Raw genomic sequence first — 22,774 nt, 5'->3', positions numbered from 1 at the left:
AGCTAATTAAACAATAACATTAAAAGGAAGTAGGACTGACTCATTTGTGAAATTGGTCGGAAGGAAAACAGCAGATACAGTGGGCATCCCAGGATCAAATCTGAGAAGCTCTACTGCAGTGCAAATTGAAGTGGCACTGTACATGCATGAACTGACCTCATATAAATACAAAAATATTCCTCTAACCAAAGTGGGAAACAGTGGGTTCAGAGGTGGTGGGTACATCAGATTTTTCTAAACCATTAAATTGCGTGTTTTTTTCCCTGCAATATACATTTATGCGGTCATTTCCAAGCGTACCCTTTCAGTGTTATTTGTTATATTAGTTCTTTGTATTCTATTGATGTGTTGCCAACATCTTTTCAAATTGTGTAATTCCTTTTTTAATATCTGATTTGGCAATATGACTCAATGTACCATATACAGTATTAGTTTATGACAAACATCAACCTTTTCTAAAGCATCACTGCACATCACAGTGACAGATTAGCAATAATAAAACTAAACTGTTCTTTGTGCAAACTTGAGCTCAATGAAAGATGTTTTGACTTTTTCACTACACACAGAACCTCCCAACTTATCCCATCAACACTGGGCACAACCCTAAACACATCAGGCTTACAATCAAAATTTTTTTCTATCATCTATGAAGCACTTGCAAGTTCAACTTCCACCTCTCCATTTTTGAAACGTTATTTTAGTGGTCTTCCTGTAGATCACTAAAGGTTGAAAATCAATGCTGCATTTCCAGTGTTGTATCTTTTTAAGCATTCTGCAACTAGCTTGGAAAACTTTAAATAGTAGCAATATGAAATACTAGCTGTGTGTGGTCTTCAGTACCAAAAACAACCTAAAGACTCCATAGCAGTTTTACTATATTGGTGAACTTGCAGATGCATCAGCTAAGTGGGCCGGGACAGGTCATATCTTGTCCAAGACGAATGTATAGTCAAGTGCAGCCATGGGACAAATTGAGCAGAACAGGCTGGGACCTCAGACAAATGTAAGGTAGCTTGTTATGTGTACTACAAAGCTTATTTTGTCTGCATGGATTAAATAAGAAATGAGGTGCATGCAAGTGCAGACAAAACATAAAAAAAGTGTATGATTGCGCCAACTCACCAAGTGCAAGTCACACTTGTACAAGCTTCTACACCTACCATAGAATTCACACCAACTCACAAACACACAGGTCTTTCATTTATAATTTATAATCTATCAATTCCTTTTACCCCATATTAAGACAACTCTATTCCAATGACAAGTGTCTGTGGTATTCCACCATCACTTTGAACACCTTTGCAGCTAATCCTCTTTGGAATGTCATTTACTAATCTTGAAGTGCACACATTTTCACCATTGTATTTTTCCATCATTCCTTTTGTTTCATGCATTTATATCTGATTTTCTATATTGGCACATACTCTGCTGGGTTGAATGAACTCGATGAACCAAATCACTATTCACACACATACATTTTACTGCTTTAATATTGTTCCTTAGTGTCTGTAGCCTATTCCCTCTGTCTCTAAGTAATACCCTAAATATTACTTACCTTATGTTACTTGACATAATCCGCTCTTTTAAAAACACTATTTAAGTGTTAGTTGACTTGCGATGTCTTGCTTAGTCTCAACTAAAATCATGTCAGTTCAAAAGCATTTAGCTTTGAATATCATGACGAAGATTAAAATCCCATTGCTGAACTGTTACCAGTTCATCTTCAATGCTTAAAAAAATCTCTCATACCTATGAAACTCCATGTTCTGCAGATTCTTAATTCAAAAAGTTTGGTTGATTTCCTCAATCGATACACATTAAACATAAACATAAATTAAGTACTTGCTTGTTCAACAGAAGCAATTCTGCCTTCTGCATAGACATTTACCTTCCATAAAAGATCTATGGACTAGTGGAATTTCTTACTCACTGTTTATGCAAAATACTAAAGTAACCAGACAAGCTAATGAAAAAAAAACTTCTCTAAGTGGGCTAACAACAATTACAACTAAAAAGCAGAGAACAAAAGATTCATAATCCTTGCATGAATACTAATATGTACATACAATGCATGACATCTCAGATCACATTATAATTTGCTGTGTTTGAGATCTAAAGCAGGTTAGAATAAAAGATACATTTACAAAAAGGGAAAAAAACAAGAACAATATGAATGCTAACATAAAATTAAAGAAAAAACCTACACAAGTATATGAACATTTATTGAACTCTAAAAATATAAAAAAAGATACATATTTCTTACAAAACTGCTATTTTACACGTTTCATTTTTTTTTCTTTTCAAAATGCCTACAAGACAATACCTGATAGTGTTTGATCACCTTCAAAAATGTTTAAATTCCTGTATGTAAATTAGAAAAAGTCCTTGGTATTAAAACTATGGCAAATACCCTTTTTCTTCTTCCACCTCCTTTTTATTGGGGAAAGAAGTGGTCCGGACTCTTGCATATGCTTTTTACATACACACTGCCTGAGGAATATAGTTGAATGTATAATGCCACCTGCTGCTCACTTAAAGATACTGCACCAAAACCCCACATGTCAAGCTATTTTAATTTTCAATTAAATACCAGTATAGTGTGTACCAGATCTCCAATGGGAAATCCCAACCAGAGAACCTAAAAATCAACAACACAAATATTCGCTGATGGCAATACAGTGTTAAATATGTTGATTTACCATGAAAACATGCTGTGCTGGGCTTCTGACCGGTTCTTTAAATTTTCATATTAAGGCTAATTTCCAAATGCTTCAAATATATTTAAATTACATATATGATAACAAAACAAGTATTCTCTTCACTTTACTCTTAACTTTTGTGTTACTAATTAAAATAAAAATTAAAACTGAAATGGCCCATGGAAGTTAACAGTGAAAGGAAAATATGTCACTTATTACACAATTCAGCACTATTAGTGCTAGCATAAAGTCTCTGTTTAGCCTCACAGGGCTAAAAAAAAAAAATACTGGTCACTACAACATGCTTTGTGCATTTAGCCCTTAGTTTTAAGAAATATCTGTGTGGAAAGTAGGTAGAGTGAATCTCCAAAAAAAAGGTGTCATCAAATCCAAATATTGGTATTTAATTATTTTTACTGTATGCAAAAGATATTTGTAGTGTAATTATTTAAAGACTTTTCAGATCTAAACCAGGGATATACACCGATGAGGTATTAGGAGTAGAAGATTATCCCAATGGATGTTACATTTCTGCATTTAAAATGCATGGGGTGCATCTAAACTTGCTAGTGACACTGTTTACAATCAATTCAAGGTGTATTTATGTGTGAAGTGTCTGATGCTTCCAGGAAAATACATTACTAAATAGAAACTCCCTGATGAAAAAAAAAATTCTTGAGGAACAGCAACTCTTAGAGCAATGTCTTAATGAGAGTCTATAAAAGACTGGAAGCCAAACACTTTTCAAAACTTTATTCTTTTCTGTTGTCTTGAAGGCATCTAGAGGCTTTGAAAAATGATGGCTGCATAGCAGTCAAATGTACAGTGCAGCTTTAGGGGCGTGGGGCACAGAACAACATTGTAATCCACATTTCTGTAATACTTCCAATGAACCATGAATGTTTAGTTTGGGCACTTACTGATAACTGCCCCATGGCTTCCAGAAGATATAAAAAAGCAAGGAACAAATCATTATGATGTAGCTGCCTTAAGGTCTGCATGAATCTGCGTTGTTTCCACCAACGTTACTTCTTCTTCTGTTTGGTCCAGATCTTCAGCCTTGATGATGATCGCTCCTTCAGGAAGTTCAGTGACAACTTCTTCTCCTTCCTCTTCAACTGAAAGGTCTACTTCTTGAATATTCCCATTGGCATGTATATGTGCCATGGCTGCTAGCTTTAGCCGACACTGTTCTGCCTCCTGTTCCTTCTTAAGCAGTTGTTGCCGAAACTCTTGAGCTTTGCGGTTTGCTTCCATCAGTTGTTTTTGAAGCATTTCTCTTTCCAAACTCTCTTTCTCCTAAAAAAGGAATAAAGAAGTCACATTAAAGGCAACACTATTATTTCAATCCTAATTTTTATTGTGTTATTTTTCATAGTAGTTATACAATGTTTTTCTATTCATTTATGTGGAGAACACAGTTATTCAAGATTGGCCACAAAACAGCAAGAGGCATATTATGAAATGAAGAGTATCAATGCTGATGGAAGCATTATTCTAGATGCCTTCTTAAACTGTTTATACAGTTAGGTCCATAAATATTTGGACAGAGACAACTTTTTTCTAATTTTGGTTCTGTACATTACCACAATGGATTTTGAATGAAACAACTCAGATGCAGTTTAAGTGCAGACTTTCAGCTTTAATTCAGTGGGTTGAACAAAAAGATTGCATAAAAATGTGAGGCAACTAAAGCATTTTTTTAATACAATGCCTTCATTTCAGGGGCTGAAGAGTAACTGGACAATTGACTCAAAGGCTATCTCATGGGCAGGTGTGGGCAAGTCCGTCGTTATGTCATTATCAATTAAGCAGATAAAAGGCCTGCAGTTGATTTGAGGTGTGGTGTTTGCATGTGGAAGATTTTGCTGTGAACAGACAACATGTAATCAAAGGAGCTCTCCATGCAGGTGAAAAAAGCCATCCTTAAGCTGCGAAAACAGAAAAAACCCATCTGAGAAATTACTACAATATTATAAGTGGCAAAATCTACAGTTTGGTATATCCTGAGAAAGAAAGCAAGCACTGGTGAACTCAGCAATGCAAAAAGACCTGGAAGTCCACAGAAGACAACAGTGCTGGATGATCGCAGAATTATTTCCATGGTGAAGAGAAACCCCTTCACAATAGCCAACCAAATGAACAACACTCTCCAGGAGGTAGGCGTATTGATATCCAAGTCTACCATAAAGAGAAGACTTGCATGAAAGTAAATACTTGCAAGGTGCAAGCCACTCATAAGCCTCAAGAATAGAAAGGCTAGACTGGACTTTGCTAAAGAACATCTAAAAAACCCAGCACAGTTCTGGAAAAACATTCTTTGGACTGATGAAACCAAGATCAACCTCTACCAGAATGATGGCAAGAAAAAAGTAAGGAGAAGATTTGTAACATCTCATTATCCAAAGCATACCACATCATCTGTAAAACACGGTGGAGGCAGTGTGATGGCTTGGGCGTGCATGGCTGCCAGTGGCACTGGGACACTAGTGTTTATTGATGACTAGTAAAATACCCGCGCTTCACAGCAGTGAAGTACTGCCTTAAAATTTTTATTAAGAAAATTAAACCTTTTTAAACTTAGGGAAAATATACTAATAATTATTTGTTAAGGATCTCTTTGTATACCACATTGTGAGTTCGGCCCTCCGGTTGTAATATGACCAAGCTGTGTGCTGAGCTTACTCTTGAGCATGCAACGTACAGTTGGCCATGTGAACAGTAATCTTGTTTCAAATCTCACAGCTTGGATTACTGCTGTCATAATCGGTTTGAATTTCATGGTCTGTTTCAATTACGACACTATTTGTAGAACTTGTGTTGAAGAGACATTCGGCATCTGTCAAGCGTTGTAAGTATACAACCGGTTTCATCGATAACTTCACATCCAGCTTTTGAGAGTTTAAACATTCATAAACATCAAAGTGTCCACTACTGAAATCGTCACCTGTCAATCTAAGATGTTGAAGAGGCATTAGCGGTTGTTGAAAGGTGTAAAATATTTGGCCATTTCGGTACACTTGAAAGCGACAACCGAACAATTCAGCGGCAGCCATCAACTCACATGCAGATGAATAGGTAAAGGGCTTAAGCATTTCACTCTTCTAGTGCTCCTATGTAGTATAATTATGTCCTGTACCGTAATCAGTCTACACCTTGAACCTGTCCCAGTCATTCAATACACAAGACACGATGTTCCTCCGGATATCAAGAGTGAGCCTGATATGGCCGTGCAATATGTAACAAAGAGAATGGAAAAGGCAGGTGCCATCTTTGGGCATGGAAACCACTCGGTAAGTGACAGTTCTTTGATCGATGGTGATCACCTCGATAGACATGTTAATGGGGGTACGGTTGGAATGATAAAGGAAATGGGTACCTGAACAATGTAAAGTAAGTCTAAAATACCTAAACAATAACTATAATCGTAATAAATGAACAATAAAACAGCGGAGAAGCCGTGGATTAAATAAAAAGGCTGTAGTTATCAGCAGGGAGACGTGAATCCCGTGGCGAAGCAAGGAAGGGAATGTAGAGACTGGAGCGACGGACGGCCTTATATAGGCAGGCAGCCAACAACGGGGAGGCGTTGGGATGGGGGACCCAACGCCACCTCACACGGTGACCGAGCTGCAAGCTATGGACGTATTGTGAGCTGGAGGGCTGATCGCACCCCAAATAGAGACAGACGCCCCCGGGAAAACCACAAACCCTGAAACACTGACTACACATTGCTCCTTATCCTTGCACTATAACGTGTAATACAAGCCTCGCGCGGTACTCCGCCGACTTATAAGCCTTGCGCGCCTGTCAGTTTGGGAATCGATTGTTTGCTTTTATCTCTCTCTGCTCCTAGCGGAACTGTTATATCTGACTTGTCATGGAGCACGTTTAAGCTCATGTGTTTGCGGTGTCTGAATAAAAATCCTTCTTTTTTTCTACGACCTTCTGTGTCTCTGTGCAAATCTGTGACCCAAGCGTGACAAGTGGTACCAGGAGTGGTTGCACAGATGGATGCCGTCGAAGACTTATTTCAGAAGTCTAAAACATTTGCACTTAAAGACTGGAAACTAAACATGGATGACCCAATCCGTGCGCAAATTCAAGATTTGATACATAAAGTGCACTGTTGGTTTGAAGGAGACGTGATGGAAACAGTTGTCGTGAATATATTACTGGCGGCATACCTGAAGTTCTTCGAGATGAATTTCTACGCCATGATATTAAATCATTAACGATTATGTCCAGACGATTAGAGGGTTCACAGTCCACTTGGAGAAAGAGCGGTGGATTTCGTGCTGCTTCGCAACCTGTGAACGAACGTCCAGGACATTCTCGCCGCTCGATCGACAAGCTGCAGGACCTGAAAATCTAATGGGGTCAGGTAGGACCCGGAAATCCAGTCGTAGATGGGACGCCTGTTTCTGGGGAGACAGCGGCAACAGCGGTCGACAGACCGTGGAGGCTACAGAGCACGCCGACGTGGACGTCGCAGAGGATATTTCGGAAAAAGGAGCCGACCATAGATGTTTCCGATGTGATCAGCTCGGCCATTTGGCAAGAGATTGTCGCTTGTCTCCAGCTCATTCAATGGAGATTGGACTGGCCGAGATTTGTTGCTCAACTATTACATATCCGGATGGAAAAGATGGCTTGTTGATCCCGGTGAAATTGGGGGACAGAGAAATCTCAGCATTGTTAGATTCGGAAGTGACCTTTGTATTGTGAGACGAGACTGTCTTAATGAACAATGCCTTAGAGACTGTGAGACTGTAAAAATACGCTGTGTACATGGTGATGTTAAAGATTATCAGACTTTACTTCTTCCTTTAACTTATAGGGGCCACTTTAAGGTTTGGTCTGCCGTTTCGACTCGTGCCCTTGGCCATTACTCATAGGACGGAGAAATGCCCTTTTTCGAAACTGATTAATAAATGTAAGGGACCAGTAGTCCAGTCCACTAATGAACTTGGTGGGGGGGGAGAAGAAGAAGAAATCCAAGACGAAGAACTGGTAGCGGCGGGAAAATCTAGAGCCCAACTTAGATATTGAACCCGATCTCTCCAGCGAGACGGAGGAGGTCACCCCCGACAATCTTCCAGAATGGGCTGCTCCTTCTACATCTTCCCAGATTGCAAACGCCCCGAACACAAACCGAGTGTTAACGAACAATCAGATTTTGTGCGTTTGCAGCATACTGATAGCTCATTAGAATATGCATTTAAACAGGCTCGCCCTGCTAATGACTCTTATTACCAAGAGCGTAATTCCGGGGGTGTGAAAACCCCACACTTTATAGAAAAGGACGGTTGCCTTTTCAGAGTGATCTCAGATCATTTGGAGGGGGAATTTATTGAACAACTGGTGGTACCTGAAGCACATAGGGAAACTGTTTTGCATCTGGCACATTCACACATCTTGGGGGGGCACCTCGGTGCCGACAAAACTAGAGACCGGTTATCAAAACGATTTTATTGGCTTAATATGGGAAAAGATGTTGAACGATTTTGTACTTCATGTCCAGACTGCCAGATCGTCTCTGCTTATAAGCCTCCTCGGCTCCCCTTTGTCCTATGCCCATATTGGAAGTTCCTTCAGCGTGTGGGATTAGATATTGTGGGACCATTACCTAAGACTAAGGATGGGTACCAATATTTGCTGGTGTTGGTTGATTATGCGACACGATAACCAGAAATGATCGCTGAAAAGGCCAACTCTTCGGCTGTAGCCAAAGCACTATGTGAAACTTTTACTCGTATTGGTATCCCTAGAGAAATCTTAACTGATCAGGGCACACCTTTCACTTCTCGCGTGATGAAACAATTGTGTGACAGCTTTGCTATTAAGAAATTGAGTACTACTGTTTACCATCCTCAAACGAATGGTTTAACCGGCGATTTAACAAAACATTGAAACAGATGATCAGGCGAGTTGCTCATAATGATCCCACAACATGGAACACTGTCCTACCGTTTGTTTTGTATGCGGTGCGAGAATCACCACAGGCGTCCACTGGCTTGAGTCCCTTCGAGTTGTTATTCGGCAGGCGGCCGCGAGGCATCCTGGATGTGGTATGCGTGAGGAATGGATAGGAAACGAGAGAGCAGCTAAGGGTCCAAGCTTTGCAGATCGACTAATTTCGTTGCAAGACAGAATTTCTATGCTTTCCTCTATTGCTGTGGAACACCAACAACGAGAACAGGAAACTCAGAAGCGTCTTTACGATAGGCAGCAAGCTCCGTGAGTTCAAACCTGGCGATCGTGTTTTGGTACTGGTTCCCTCGGATCCACACAAATTCTTAGCTAAATGGCAGGGCCCGCCATTATTGAGGAGCGTATGAGTCCGTAAATTACAAGGTTAGAATACCGGCGGCGCAAACCATTCCAGATTTTACACATTAACCTCTTGAAGGAATGGCACGACCGACAAGAGGTTAACACTTCCTTGGCTGCTGTTTCTCAGTCCGATGTTACCATTGGTAACGATCTTACTGACACGCAAAAGACAGAACTGTTATCTTTGATAGAACGGAACACTGATGTCTTTTCAGATTTACCAGGCAAGACTAACATTACAAAACATAAAATTACCACTGCACCTGATGTTCGCGTACAGATGCGGCCGTTCCGGATACCGAAGCGCGAAATATTGTCTTGAAGAGGTAAAAAAGATGCTGACACTGGGTGTAATTCGTGAAAGTAAAAGTGACTGGTGCAGCCCAGTCGTATTAGTCCCAAAGCAAGACGGTTCGGTTCGGTTCTGTATCGATTTCAGACGCTTGAATAAGGTCTCTAAATTGATGCTTATCCCATGCCCCGTGTCGATGAACTGTTGGAAAAACTGGGTCAGGCGAGCTATATCTCCACGCTAGATCTCACGAAAGGCTATTGGCAGGTGCCTTTAGAGGCTAGCAGTTGTGAGAAAACGGCATTTGCGACTCCTGACGGACTCTATGAATTTACAAGACTCCGTTTGGTCTTCACGGGCACCTCTAACTTTTCAGCGTATGATGGATCAGATCCTACGTCCTCACTCTGAATATGCTGGGGCATACCTTGACGATGTCGTGATTTTTAGCAATGATTGGAAAACACACTTAGAGCGGCTTCAAGCCGTTCTTGAAAGCTTGAGACAGGCTGGCCTTACTGCTAACCCTAAGAAATGTAAACTAGGCATGTCCGAGACTCATTACTTAGGCTATTCTATGGGCAAGGGTTTACTTAGGCCACAATTAAGGAAAATAGAAGAAATGCTTGTTTACCCGAGACCTGAGACACAGAAACAAGTACGCGCCTTTCTGGGACTCGCTGGTTACTACAGAAAATTCATTCCAAATTTTGCACATAGAGCTGCTCCTCTTACAGAACTTACTAGAGGCAGTAAAAACCGACCTGTCATGTGGACAGAAAATTGCTAACGTTCTTTCAACGATTTAAAAAAGCATTGTCTTCTTACCCGGTTCTAAGGAACCCGGATTTCACAAAAGATTTTATCTTGCAAACAGACGCAAGTGCATTTGGTGTGGGCAGTCCTGTCACAAATTTTTGATGGAGAAGAACATCCAATCACATATTTGAGTAGGAAATTACTTCCTAGGGAACGCAATTATTCTACAATTGAGAAAGAATGCTTGGCAATTAAGTGGGCTGTGGAAGCGCTTCGCTATTACTTGTGGGGACGAAACTTCACTTTGGTAACTGATCATGCTCCACTCCAGTGGTTGTACCGACAGAAAGATACAAACTCGTCTAATGAGATGGTTTCTGGGTTTACAACCTTACAGTTTCACAGTAAAGCACCGACCAGGTTCTGAACACGCCAACGCAGACGTGTTATCACGACTAAATGAAGCTAGTACAGAGAGTCGCTTGATTCACAGGAATGTGAATAAAGCTGAGGGGGAGGGTGTGAGCTGGAGGGCTGATCGCACCCCAAATAGAGACAGACGCCCCTGGGAAAACCACAAACCCTGAAACACTGACTACACATTGCTCCTTATCCTTGCACTATAACGCGTAATACAAGCCTCGCGAGGTACTCCGCCGACTTATAAGCCTTGCGCGGCGCCTGTCAGTTTGGGAATTGATTGTTTGCTTTTATCTCTCTCTGCTTCTAGCGGAACTGTTATATCTGACTTGTCATGGAGCACGTTTAAGCTCATGTGTTTGCGGTGTCTGAATAAAAATCCTTCTTTTTTTCTACGACCTTCTGTGTCTCTGTGCAAATCTGTGACCCAAGCGTGACAATATATATGTACGTAAGTAGGATTCAGTTAGCGTTGGGAACCCGCGTACCAAATTTCTTGAAGATGGGCCCATAAGTAACAAAGACCGTTGAAAAGTTCAATATGGCGACCGACAGTAGCATCATACCACCGAAATAAGTACCAAATTTCAGCCTTCTACCTACACGGGAAGTTGGAGAATTAGTCACGTTGGAAAGTTCAATATGGCGGCTGACAGTGGCATCATACCACCAAATAAGTACGCATTACATTGGTTTCGGTTAGCGCAGGGAAGCCACCTACCAAATTTCATGAAGATGGGGTCAGCCTTCTACCTACACGGGAAGTTGGAAAATTAGTGACGTTGGAAAGTTCAATATGGCGGCCAACAGTGGTGTCATACCATTGAAATAAGTACGTACATCGGTTTCAGTTAGCGCAGGGAAGCCGCCTACCAAATTTCGTGAAGATGGGGCCATAAATAAGAAAGTTCAACATGGCGGACGTTGTCAACCGTTTATGACCGTTACGTGTAGAATTTCGAAACGAAACCTGCTTAACTTTGTAAGTAAGCTGTAAGGAATAAGCCTGCCAAATTTCCGCCTTCTACCTACACTGGAAGTTGGAGAATTAGTGATGAGTGAGTGAGTGAGTCGGTCAGTGAGGGCTTTGCCTTTTATTAGTATAGAAGTGACACAGGACAGAAGCAGCCGAATGAATTCTGAGGTGTTCAGAGACATACTGTCTGCTCAAATCCAGCTAAATGCAGTCAAATTGATTGGGCGGCATTTCATGATACAGATGGACAATGACCAAAAACATACAGCCAAAGCAACCCAGGAGTTTATTAAAGCAAAGAAGTGGAAAATTCTTCAATGGCCAAGTCAGTCACCTGATCTTAACCCAATTGAGCATGCATTTCACTTGTTGAAGACTAAACTTCAGACAGAAAGGCCCACAAACAAACAGCAACTGAAAGCCGCTGCAGTAAAGGCCTGGCAGAGCATTAAAAAGGAGGAAACCCAGCATCTGGTGATGTCCAGGAGTTCAAGACTTCAGACTGTCAGTTATTTAATTTGTCCAATTACTTTTGAGCCCCTGAAATAAAGGAATTGTGTTAAAAAAATGTTTTAGTTCCCTCACATTTTTATGCAATCTTTTTGTTCAACCCACTGAATTAAAGCTGAAAGTCTGCACTTCAACTGAATCTGAGTTGTTTAATTTAAAATTCATTGTGGTAATGTACAGAACCAAAATTAGAAAAAAGTTGTCTCTGTCTAAATATTTATAGACTTGTATATGATCCTCTTCCCCTATGACTTCTTCATTTTGGATAAATTAGATCAGAGAAGAGAGGTTTCCACTTTCTCTCTTCCACATATTCCACCGAAATTCATTATTTTCAGTAGAAAGTAAACTGTTAAAAAACACAATTTTCCTAAATTTAAAGTGACACGCACCCTTTTCTCACCTCCCAAAACACACAACAAAACATTTCCTGTTACTTTCTGCCTGTTTCTGTTTCAAAATCTAACCACTGCAATGTTTTTTTAATTGTACAAGGTGCATCCATGGAAAACTCTAGAAGTACTTCCAGTGACCTACCCAAGTGAGAGTGCCTCTCCATCAATAAGCCTTTCTTCGAATCTGGCATCACTGTTAACATATCAGAATTTGACACGAAGCAAAACTGCACATAAATACAATATTCAAAAAAACAAACTTCTCTTCTGTTGTAAAGGGTTTAGCCAGCCAAGAATGAAGAAAACACATATTGGCAAGTTGCTTTCAAATGTCATTTGATTTCATGTAGACACTGCATTCAACTTTTTGATTTCTTCTATTTTCCTCATCATTCACAAAGCAGCTTTTACAAGACAAGACCATTTCAACAAAAATCAAATCATGGAATTTATGTTACACACTTCTCACAAAATTTGCCATTGTGTGCCATGAGGTGCTTCCTCTCTCAGCCTGACCCTGAACATTGCCAAATGAAAGGCTTTTTGTGTACAACAGAATGCTCCGGCATTAGTGGAGATATCTGGCTACAACCAGTAAAAAAAATATCTCAGCATTCATTAGTCGTTGCTGCCAGCCTTCTTGTTGCAGACAGTTGCTACAGCAGCTCTGAACATCTACTGCTTGCCTCCATTTCTCTACCTCTAGCAGGCAGCTTTTAAGTAATGCACAGTTTCTCCTGGATTCTTGTGAATCTTGCAACCATCTCTGTCAGTTGATTTCTTTGAGGCTATGTCCACTCTACCACAATTTAATTGAAAAATAAAGCTGTTCAATGAAAACAATCTCCATCCACACTGGTGCTTTTGCATCATTTAAAAAGGAACCCCTATCTATACTGAAGCGCCAGAAAACACATAAGATGGTCACCTTTGTAGGCGTGTATGCATCGGCAACAAACTCCTTCAAGGGGCTGTGTAATGACAAATTCAGAGTCCTGATAAAAATCTGATTCTCGTGTGCTTTATATGCTTTCAAAAAACTTTCAGCTTTCACAGCATAGAAGAAGAAATTTTTTAAGGAGCGAATTGCCCCATGTCATGTTAACATGTACATTATGTTTGAAAGTAACAGTCTTAAGAACTGGCATTGGTCATCTTGTCATTAAATGAAAGCAAAGCAAATGTTAAAGCAAAGTCAAAAGCATTCAACTCTATGTAAACAGGGAGTTAACAGCTCATAACATGCTCACGAACTTTAGAAAGAAAAGTTAAGTGAGAGGAAGGTCAGATTGCGATCATCTGGAAAACACATGGAAAAAATTAGTCGAAAAGGTGGCTTTTTGGTAACCAAAAGTTTTAGTTTTTTTTTTTTTTAATAAAAAAAAAATAAATTAATGTACCCTGGAACCTCAGTTCACGAATGTCTCTGAACACGAACAAATCGGGTTACGACCAAAAAGTTTGCGAAACTTTTGCTTTTGTTCACGACCACACAGTCAGGTGACAAACAAGCCAGTTTCCCTTCCGGTTTGTATGCGCCGATTATTAACGCACGTGTTCAGTCTCTCCCTGTGCAGAGAGAGAGAGAGAGAGAGAGGTGGGGCTGGCCGCGTAAGGCAGAGAAGGCAGTTAATGAATGCACCAGGCTTGTTTTTAAAGAGACTGATTCGAGCACTCTCTTTTCCAAGGTTTTCTCAGTGTTATTCAATGTTTTTACATTTAGTTTACTATTACACTGTGTATTCTATGGTATAATGAACTATTTTTAAGCTTAAAAATCTTTAACAAAATATATTTGCATACAGCTCGTTCGGTCCGGAAAGGATTCATTGTATTTACATACAATCCTATGGGGGAAATTACTTCGGGTCATGACCAAATCGGGTTGTAACCAGAGTTTTGGAACGAATTATGGTTGTGACCAGAGGTTCCACTGTATATCATCACGGAGTAGTGAAAACTAGAATTTGATGTTCTTTAGGCACATAAGCACTGAGGACTAACAAAACTAATGGGTCTGTTGGGAGTTTAGCAGTGGTACTGTAAAGAATATATATTATTGATAGCTCTTTACTAATCATAGTGTGATTATCACTTAAAACTAGAGAAGTAAGTGGTAACTCTTGTCAGTGCGACTCCATTCAATAAGGAGGGCAACAATACAGACCCCAAGAATTATAGGCAAAGAATCCTTCATGCTGTCATTTCTGTCCTGTGTAACAAAATGAAAGTACTGCATTATCAGAAATAAATTGAAAGACTATATAAAGGTCGGTAGGGTAGGACCATGGCTAGCACTGCTGCTTAAGTCCAGCATCCTGGGTTCAACTTCTGTTGTTGTGTACAATTTGCACATTCTCTCCATGTGTCTGTGACTTTTTCTCCAATTTTTCTCTCACATCCTAAACATTGTGATGGACTGGCAAAGCATTAGTTGCTTATTTCGAATGCTACTGGAATAGACTTGGGCTCCTCACAGCACTGCCTTTAACACCATTCTGCCTTACTGACTGGTGGAAAAGCTCAAGGCATTTTATCTTGATGCCCCCACAATCTCCTGGATCATGGATTAATTAACCAATAGACAGCAGTTTGTTAAGTGACTATGTGTCAGAGCTGGTGATGTGTAAAACATCAGGGAACTGTCCTGTCTCCCATCCTGTTTACACTTTACACAACAGACTTCCATTACAATACAAGTGCTTGCCACCTACAGAAAATTTCAGATGACTCCTCCATCACAGTACTGCTGGGCGGTATACCGGTTCATATCGAAAACCGTTTTTTTCTTTTTGTTATGATATGGATTTTTCTTATACCGCAACACCAGTTTAAATTGCTTAAATGATGTTCGGAATGTGGCACAGTGGGAAACTGTTCAAGGGGGGGCATTTTTCACTGCTACACCGCTAATCACATACAACGAAGTACATGCTTTAGTGGAGGTGTTGCGTGGGGGCTCTTTTTCACTCTACACCGCTAAATAGGCATGCAACGGAGTACATGCGGTAGTATATGTATTGCGGGATGAAAATGGACAGAGAACTTTCCGAAACTGAAGCTGATAATAAAGTTGAACATGATGACACAGAAGAACTTTTGCCAAAAAAAAGGAGTCACATTCGTTGCCTGGAGATACTTTGGTTTTAAAAGGTTGGACGTGGACCATTATGTTCAAATGTGTGAATACTGTTTCTGTACTACTGGATAATACTGCAAGACAAGATGTTGGTATTTGCTTCTTCTAATTGGTATGTGCTTCTTAAACTGACTTTCTCTTGTACTGAGAAGGCGCCGGCAGCGATTGTCGCACAGAATACATTCACTTCATGATATTCCTGTTCTCTGAAAATTTAGAATGCTAAGATAAATACTTCATATAATTTTTATGATGAAATGCATTAAAGCATGTATTAATCATGTGGAGGCACGGTGGCGTAGAGGTTGCACTGCTGCCACGCAGCAAGGGGTCCCGGGTGTACCCTGCCTTGAATTTGCATGTTTTTCTGGTGGGTTTACTCGGCATGCTTCAGTTTCTTTTCAAAGTCATGTAGGATGTGGGGTTTTGTTATGCTATATTGACGTGGCTAGTGTATGTTTTGCTCGTATTTGCCCTGCGATGAACTGGCACCCCGTTCAGGATTTGTTTCTGCCTCGCACATGATGCTTGCTGGGATGGGAGCAACCCTGAATGGATGGCATAATTAAACATGTATAACGAAGATTTTTTTTAAAGTTCTGAATACTCCGTGGGCTAAGTTTTTAACTAGTTTTAATTTCACAAAGATGTTCATCGTGCGGTGATTGGTTAGATGGAGAAAAAAAAAGGAAGGATAGGAGCTGAGGGTTTGGTACGTCAGATAGACAGCACACAAGCAATAAAGAAAGCCCGCTCAGAACAACATCCATTGAATTCTGTGTTTGTGTCTCCAACCACCTGATCACAAACCCAACCTTTACATTCATATATCCAGTTTTTTAGAGCCTCATCACGCTTGTCATAAAGTTCTCTACACTGAACATACACCTGGCGACCACTTACTGTGAGGGAGCAGCACTACCGCCACACTACTGTGCATGTTTAATACATGCTTTAATGCATTTCATCATGAAAATGATACCAAGTATATATCTTATATATATAATTCTAAATTTTCAGAGAGCAGGAATAACATGACGTGAATGGATTCTGTGCGGTGATCGCTGCCGGCGCCTCCTCTTAGTGCGGAGGAAGTCAGTTTAAGAAGTGTAGTGATTAACAACTGGGTCAGGGAACACTTAACACAAAACATTTAATGTGCTACATTAACTTATGACGGGGTTTCAGAAAATCTAGCAAATTAAACATTGATTTTAAGATGAAGTTTAGTTTACGCCATTTTACTTTAATTATAAAAGAACTATGAGAATAAAGTGGAAATGTCGACTTTAATCTCGACATAAGCATCAAAATTAAAGTGGAAATGTCAAGAATAAAGTAAACATGTCGACTTTGTTCTCGATGTATAGTTTTTTTCTTCCCTGTGTCTGTATTTTTTTTCCTTCACCGTTTCCCTAATACAATTCCGTAGGGCTATACCACAAATAGAACTATAAATGCAAGTTGCAGTTTTATTATTTATGTATACTGTATAGCTTAGCTTGAAGCAAGGTTCATATTAATGCAATTTGCCTAAATGGTGGTTCATTTGGTAAAGATGTCATCACCAAGTTGCACTCGTTTTATTTTATTTTTATTTGGTGAATACTGTGTAATGCACCTGGGCTTGAAATCTTGAAGTAATAGTATTATTACAGGAAGTTGCACTATTATTTATTTTATCTTTATTATTTATTAGTTTAAATATTATGCAGTTTAATGACGGTAAAGATTGCTTAAAAAGTCACTTTAACGTGTCAATGGACAAAGATTAACATTAAAAGAAAGTGTAGTTGGTTTACACAAATATTTACTATTTATTCCTTTTCTAAGACATGTTCAGTGCAATACAACTTTTGAAAAGCACCTCTGGATATTTTACTAAGTGTAAATGCCTCTTTGGATGGTTTAAAATATATTGTCAAAATTATAGTTTCAGTTGTTTGCAAAATCTGTTCAATAAAAAGGTTCTATATTTTGACTGCATCTGTCATGCAGTGTGATTCCTTCTCTTCATTAGTGCCACACCCTTGAAACTATCACTTTATGGGGCCATGCAAACCTGTATTAATACTTGTGTACACATTAAAATGTTTTTTTTTGTACAATGTACAATGCTCATGACAGTGGAACAGGTTATTCTTAGCCAGTCTACTGCAGTAACTGCAGTGGAAAATGTGGTTAACATCCACTCACGCATGGGAAAAAAATACCGTTGAATACCGTGAAACCAGGACAATTTAGAAAAATACCATTATATAGAATTTTGGTCATACCATCCAGCTCTACATTATAGGCTGCATTAATAACAAACTGAACAAACTTATCAGGAAAGCCTGTTCCATCACAGGGCGAACCCTGGACATACTGGAATCTGTTATGGAAAAGAGGATGATGGCAAAATTAGATGCCTTCATAAAGAATCCCCTCCAGGAGGTGCTCTCTTAGGAGTACTTTTAGCCACAGGCTCATTTCATCATGGTGTGCTAAGAAATGCCTCTGGAGATCTTTTCTGCCCACTGCAATCAGGCAATTCAATGTTTTCTACAAACACACTATAAGTTTATTAATTATTTATTGAGTCATTGGCTGTATTATGTGTTATCTGAGTCTGTATCTTTGTTTTTTATGTTTCCTATTATGTATGCATATGAATTTCCCTTTGGGATTAATAAAGTTCACCTAATTTAATTAGGGTGAGAACATGCTATTTTATTTGTATGAAAACAGTCTACTAAATGCAGCCAGTGTATGTTCATGAAAAAACAATGTCAAACCAATCTAACAAACTTTTTGGAACAGATAACTAGAGTAGAAGAATAAATGTAAGACAATAACGCCCCACATGCAAGGAGGACATCAATGGAGTCCTTCAGGAATCTGTCCTCAGACCATAGTCATTTTAATTAATACTATAAGCAGCAGCCGGCATTACACAGGCAAGTAATTTTAAGCTTTTGTCCATCTGTCTGCTAGTCTGGCTTCATTCTGTTCTTGTGTTTCACTTGCTCTGAGTGGGCAGGTGGCACTTGTCATTCACATTTCAATAAAAAAAAAACAGCCCAAAGGTATCCACAGGGTCAAAATTTTAGGTTGAAGTATAGTCTACAGCATTCCCCAGACCAAATGAGTGAGATGTGCATGAACGGGATTACTCTTTCGAGTTTTCCTTCATTAGAACAGTCAAGATGAGAAAAGGCCATTCAGCCCAATAAAGCTCACTAGTCCTATCCATCTAATTCTTTCAAAATATCATCAAGTACAGTTTTGAAAGTCCCTAACGCCCTACTGTCTACCAAACTAATTGGGAACTTATTCCATGTGCCTATGGTTCTCTGTGTAAAGAAGAACTTTCTAATATTTTTGTGAAATTTACCCTTAACAAGCTTTCAACTGTGTCCCAGTGTTCTTGATTCACTAATTTTAAATTAACTCATTTTAAAGTAACAGTCTCGACCCACTGTACTAATTCCCTTCATAATTTTAAACTATTCAATCATATCTCCCTTTGCTTAAACTCAAAAGGTTCAGCGCTTATAATCTTTCTTCATAACTTCATATCCTTTGCAGTCCTGTAATCAGTCTAGTCACTCTTCTCTGAATTTTTTTCTTTGTAGCCTGAGGACAAAGACAATATTCCAGATGAGGTCTAACCAGTGCGTTATAAAGCTTAAGTATAACTTCCTTGGATTTGTACTGTTCACATTGTGCTATACAACCTAACATTCAGTTAGCCTTCTTAATGGGTTCTGAACACTAGCAGTTGATAGTGAGGAGTCTACTATGACTCTTAAATCCTTCTCATAAGGTGATTTTCAGACCTCCCATCATGTATTCAAACCTAACACTTTACTTCCTATGTGTTATATCTATCCGCGTATCTATCAAATACTTTACATTTACTTACATTAAATTCCATCTGCCACAAATCTACCCAAGCCTATGCTGCCCAAGTCTCTTTGTAATGATGAAACGGATGTTAGATTATATGTCAATCCACCTAGCTTGGTATCAATTGCAAATGTAACCAGCTTGTTATTTATATTCCTATCCACATCATTTACATATACTATAAATACACTGGCCCTAGCACTGACCCTTGTAGGACATCACTTTTAACATCAGCAAATTCTGATAGGGTTTCTTGCACCATAACCCTCTGCCTACTGTGTCTAACTTAATGTTGCACCCATCTACACACTACATCCTGAATTCCCACTTATTTTAGTATAATGCTCAATCTCTCATGTGGCACCTTATCAAATGCTTTCGGAAAGTCAAGATAAATCATATATGCCCTAATTTAATTATATCCTTTTGTTCCTTCCTCATAGAATTGCAGCATGTTAGTAAAATGCAACCTCCCTTATATGAACCCATGCCGACTGTTCAGTAAAGCTCCTGTACTTGCCATGTGTTGCTCAATATTTTCCTTAACAATTCCTTCCATTAATTTAGCTTTGATGCGCGTTAAGCTTCCTGGCCTATAGTTATTTGCATCTGCCCAATCACCCTTTTTATGTAATAAGATATTTGCTATTTTCCAGTCATTTGGAATGTTCCCTGTGTGCAATGACTTCCTAAGTAATCCATTAAGGGTTTATATATGTATTCACTAACCTCCTTAAGAACTTGAGGAGAAATATTATCTGATCCTGGTGATTTGTTTGATTTCAGCCTATTTACTCTAAGCAGTAGTTCTCCCGCTACAATTTCTAAATCACTTAGTACCTCTTTAGTAGTTCATTTTAACGCTGGGAGTTTATTCATCTTCTCACATGTAATGACATCAGAAAAATGCAAGTTTAAAGCTTGCTTGCTATTTCACTATCTGTATTTTTAATTCACCTTTACTATTCCTGATGCACTTCACCTCCTCCTCGATTGTTATTTTACTGTTACAATAGTGAACTAATCTCTTTGGGTCGTCTTTCTCCTATTCTGATATATTCTTCTCTAACTGCCTTTCAGCTTTTTTCTACTCTTTATTGACCCACTGCAGAGATTTTTTTTTTAACCATACCAATTCTAAATTTAAGCATGTATCTGTCCTGCGTTATATGTAAAATGTATTTAAACCTGTTCCACTGCACTTCAACTGTCTCCACACTTAAAAGCTTATCCTAGTCCATCCTCCTTAGACTTTGCCACATCTGCTCAATATCTGCACCACCAAAGTTAAACTTAACAGATTTGGTCTTTGCATCATTGCTTTTCCAAAACACTGAGAATGGTATTACATTATGGTCACTTAACCCTAGTGGTTCAATCATCATTACACTCTCATTTACAAGCTCCGGTCATAAAATTAGAATATCATGACAAAGCTGATTTATTTCAGTAATTCCATTCAAAAAGTGAAACTTGTATATTTGATTCATTCATTACACACAGACTGATGTATTTCAAATGTTTCTTTTATTTTTGATGATTGTAACTGACAACTAATGAAAGTCCCAAATTCAGTATCTCGGAAAATTAGAATATTGTGAAAAGATTCAATATTGAAGACACCTGGTGCCACACTCTAATCAGCTAATTAACTCAAAACGCCTGCAAAAGCCTTTAAATGGTCTCTCAGTCTAGTTCTGTAGGTTACACAATCATGGGGAAGACTGCTGACTTGACAGTTGTCCAAAAGACAAGCATTGACACCTTGCACAAGGAAGGCAAGACACAAAAGGTCATTGCTAAAGAGGCTGGCTATTCACAGAGCTCTGTGTCCAAGCACATTAATAGAGAGACGAAGGGAAGGACAAGATGTGGTAGAAAAAAGTGTACAAGCAATAGGGATAACCGCACCCTGGGGAGGATTGTGAAACAAAACCCATTCAAAACTGTAGGGAAGATTCACAAAGAGTGGACTGCAGCTGGAGTCATTGCTTCAAGAACCACCACGCACACACGTATGCAAGACATGGGTTTCAGCTCTCGCATTCCTTGTGTCAAGCCATTCTTGAACAAGAGACAGCGTCAGAAGCGTCTCGCCTAGGCTAAAGACAAAACTGCTGCTGAGTGGTCCAAAGTTATGTTCTCTGATGAAAGTAAATTTTGCATTTCCTTTGGAAATCAAGGTCCCAGAGTCTCGAGGAAGAGAGGAGAGGCACATAATCCACATTGCTTGAGGTCCAGTGTAAAGTTTCCAGTCAGTGATGGTTTGGGGTGCCATGTCATCTGCTGGTGTTGGTCCATTGTGTTTTCTGAGGTCCAAGATCAACACAGCCGTCTACCAGGAAGTTTTAGAGCACTTCATGCTTCCTGCTGCTGACGAACTTTATGGACATGCTGATATCATTTTCCAACAGGACCTGGCACCTGCACAAAGTGCCAAAATTACCAGTACCTGGTTTAAGGAACATGGTATCCCTGTTCTTGATTGGCCAGCAAACTCGCCTGACCTTAACCCCATAGAAAATCTATGGGGTATTGTGAAGAGGAAGATGCAATACGCCAGATCCAACAATTCAGAAGAGCTGAAGGCCACTATCAGAGCAAAATGGGCTCTCATAACACCTGAGCAGTGCCACAGACTGATCAACTCCATGCCACACTGCATTGCTGCAGTAATCCAGGCCAAAGGAGCCCCAACTGAATATAGAGTGCTGTACATGCTCTTAGGTATACTTAGGTACATAGAACTCAAACTGATGTATTTTATTTTTGATAAATAGCATTAATCCTGTAAACGACAGAAGTGACTCTACTCTGTTTGGCACTTGAGCAAGGCCCTTAACCTGCAAATGCTTTGTCCTGGGTATTACGTTAACCTGTACCCAGCTCTGCAAGCAGGTTCTCCAATTTAAAGTGAAAACTTGGGGGTTGGTGGCAGGACTGGCACTCCAGCCTAGGGCTGGGCGTTTAATCGAAAAGTAATCGAAATCGACATTCAGAACCTATAATCGATCAAATTTTTCCAGGTCGATTATTTCGATTACTTTCCCTTTAAAAACACTACCGCGTGTGGAGTCACGTGACCCCGCTCCGTTACGTTACGTTATTCCGCCGACATGTCGAGCATGGAGAGCTTAAACACTGACACAACTGAGCAACAAGAGCAGCTTGTACCAAAGAAAAAAGCAGTCTCCGTCATTTGGACACATTTTGACTTCAGTAAGGATGACATCGAACTAAATGAAGTCAGATGTAAACACTGTAGAAAAACAGTTTTGACGCCCAAAGGTAACACCACCAATTTGTTTCAACACTTGAAGCACAATCACGTTACTGAATATGAACAGTGCATGGCTC

General features: G+C 39.6%; 1 protein-coding gene across 6 annotated transcripts in view; it reads right to left on the bottom strand.

The window, feature by feature from the left end:
- Window positions 1-2,201: 2,201 nt before the first annotated feature.
- The window catches only part of gabpb2b (GA binding protein transcription factor subunit beta 2b), a 49,421-nt gene continuing 28,848 nt past the window's right edge, over window positions 2,202-22,774 (bottom strand). For 5 of the 6 annotated variants that reach the window (XM_039750549.1, XM_039750522.1, XM_039750514.1 and 2 more), the window contains one exon: window positions 2,202-3,998. In XM_039750549.1, coding sequence (XP_039606483.1) covers window positions 3,672-3,998 — 327 coding nt within the window. In that variant the 3' untranslated portion in view covers window positions 2,202-3,671. The remainder of the gene's footprint in view (window positions 3,999-22,774) is intronic. The other variant, XM_039750541.1, reaches the window with a different exon arrangement.

This window comes from Polypterus senegalus, chromosome 1 (genome assembly GCF_016835505.1).
Source record: "Polypterus senegalus isolate Bchr_013 chromosome 1, ASM1683550v1, whole genome shotgun sequence".
Classification (NCBI taxonomy): domain Eukaryota; kingdom Metazoa; phylum Chordata; class Cladistia; order Polypteriformes; family Polypteridae; genus Polypterus; species Polypterus senegalus.
Note: the sequence above shows the minus strand (reverse complement) of the source record. Positions and strands in the feature narration are given on the sequence as shown.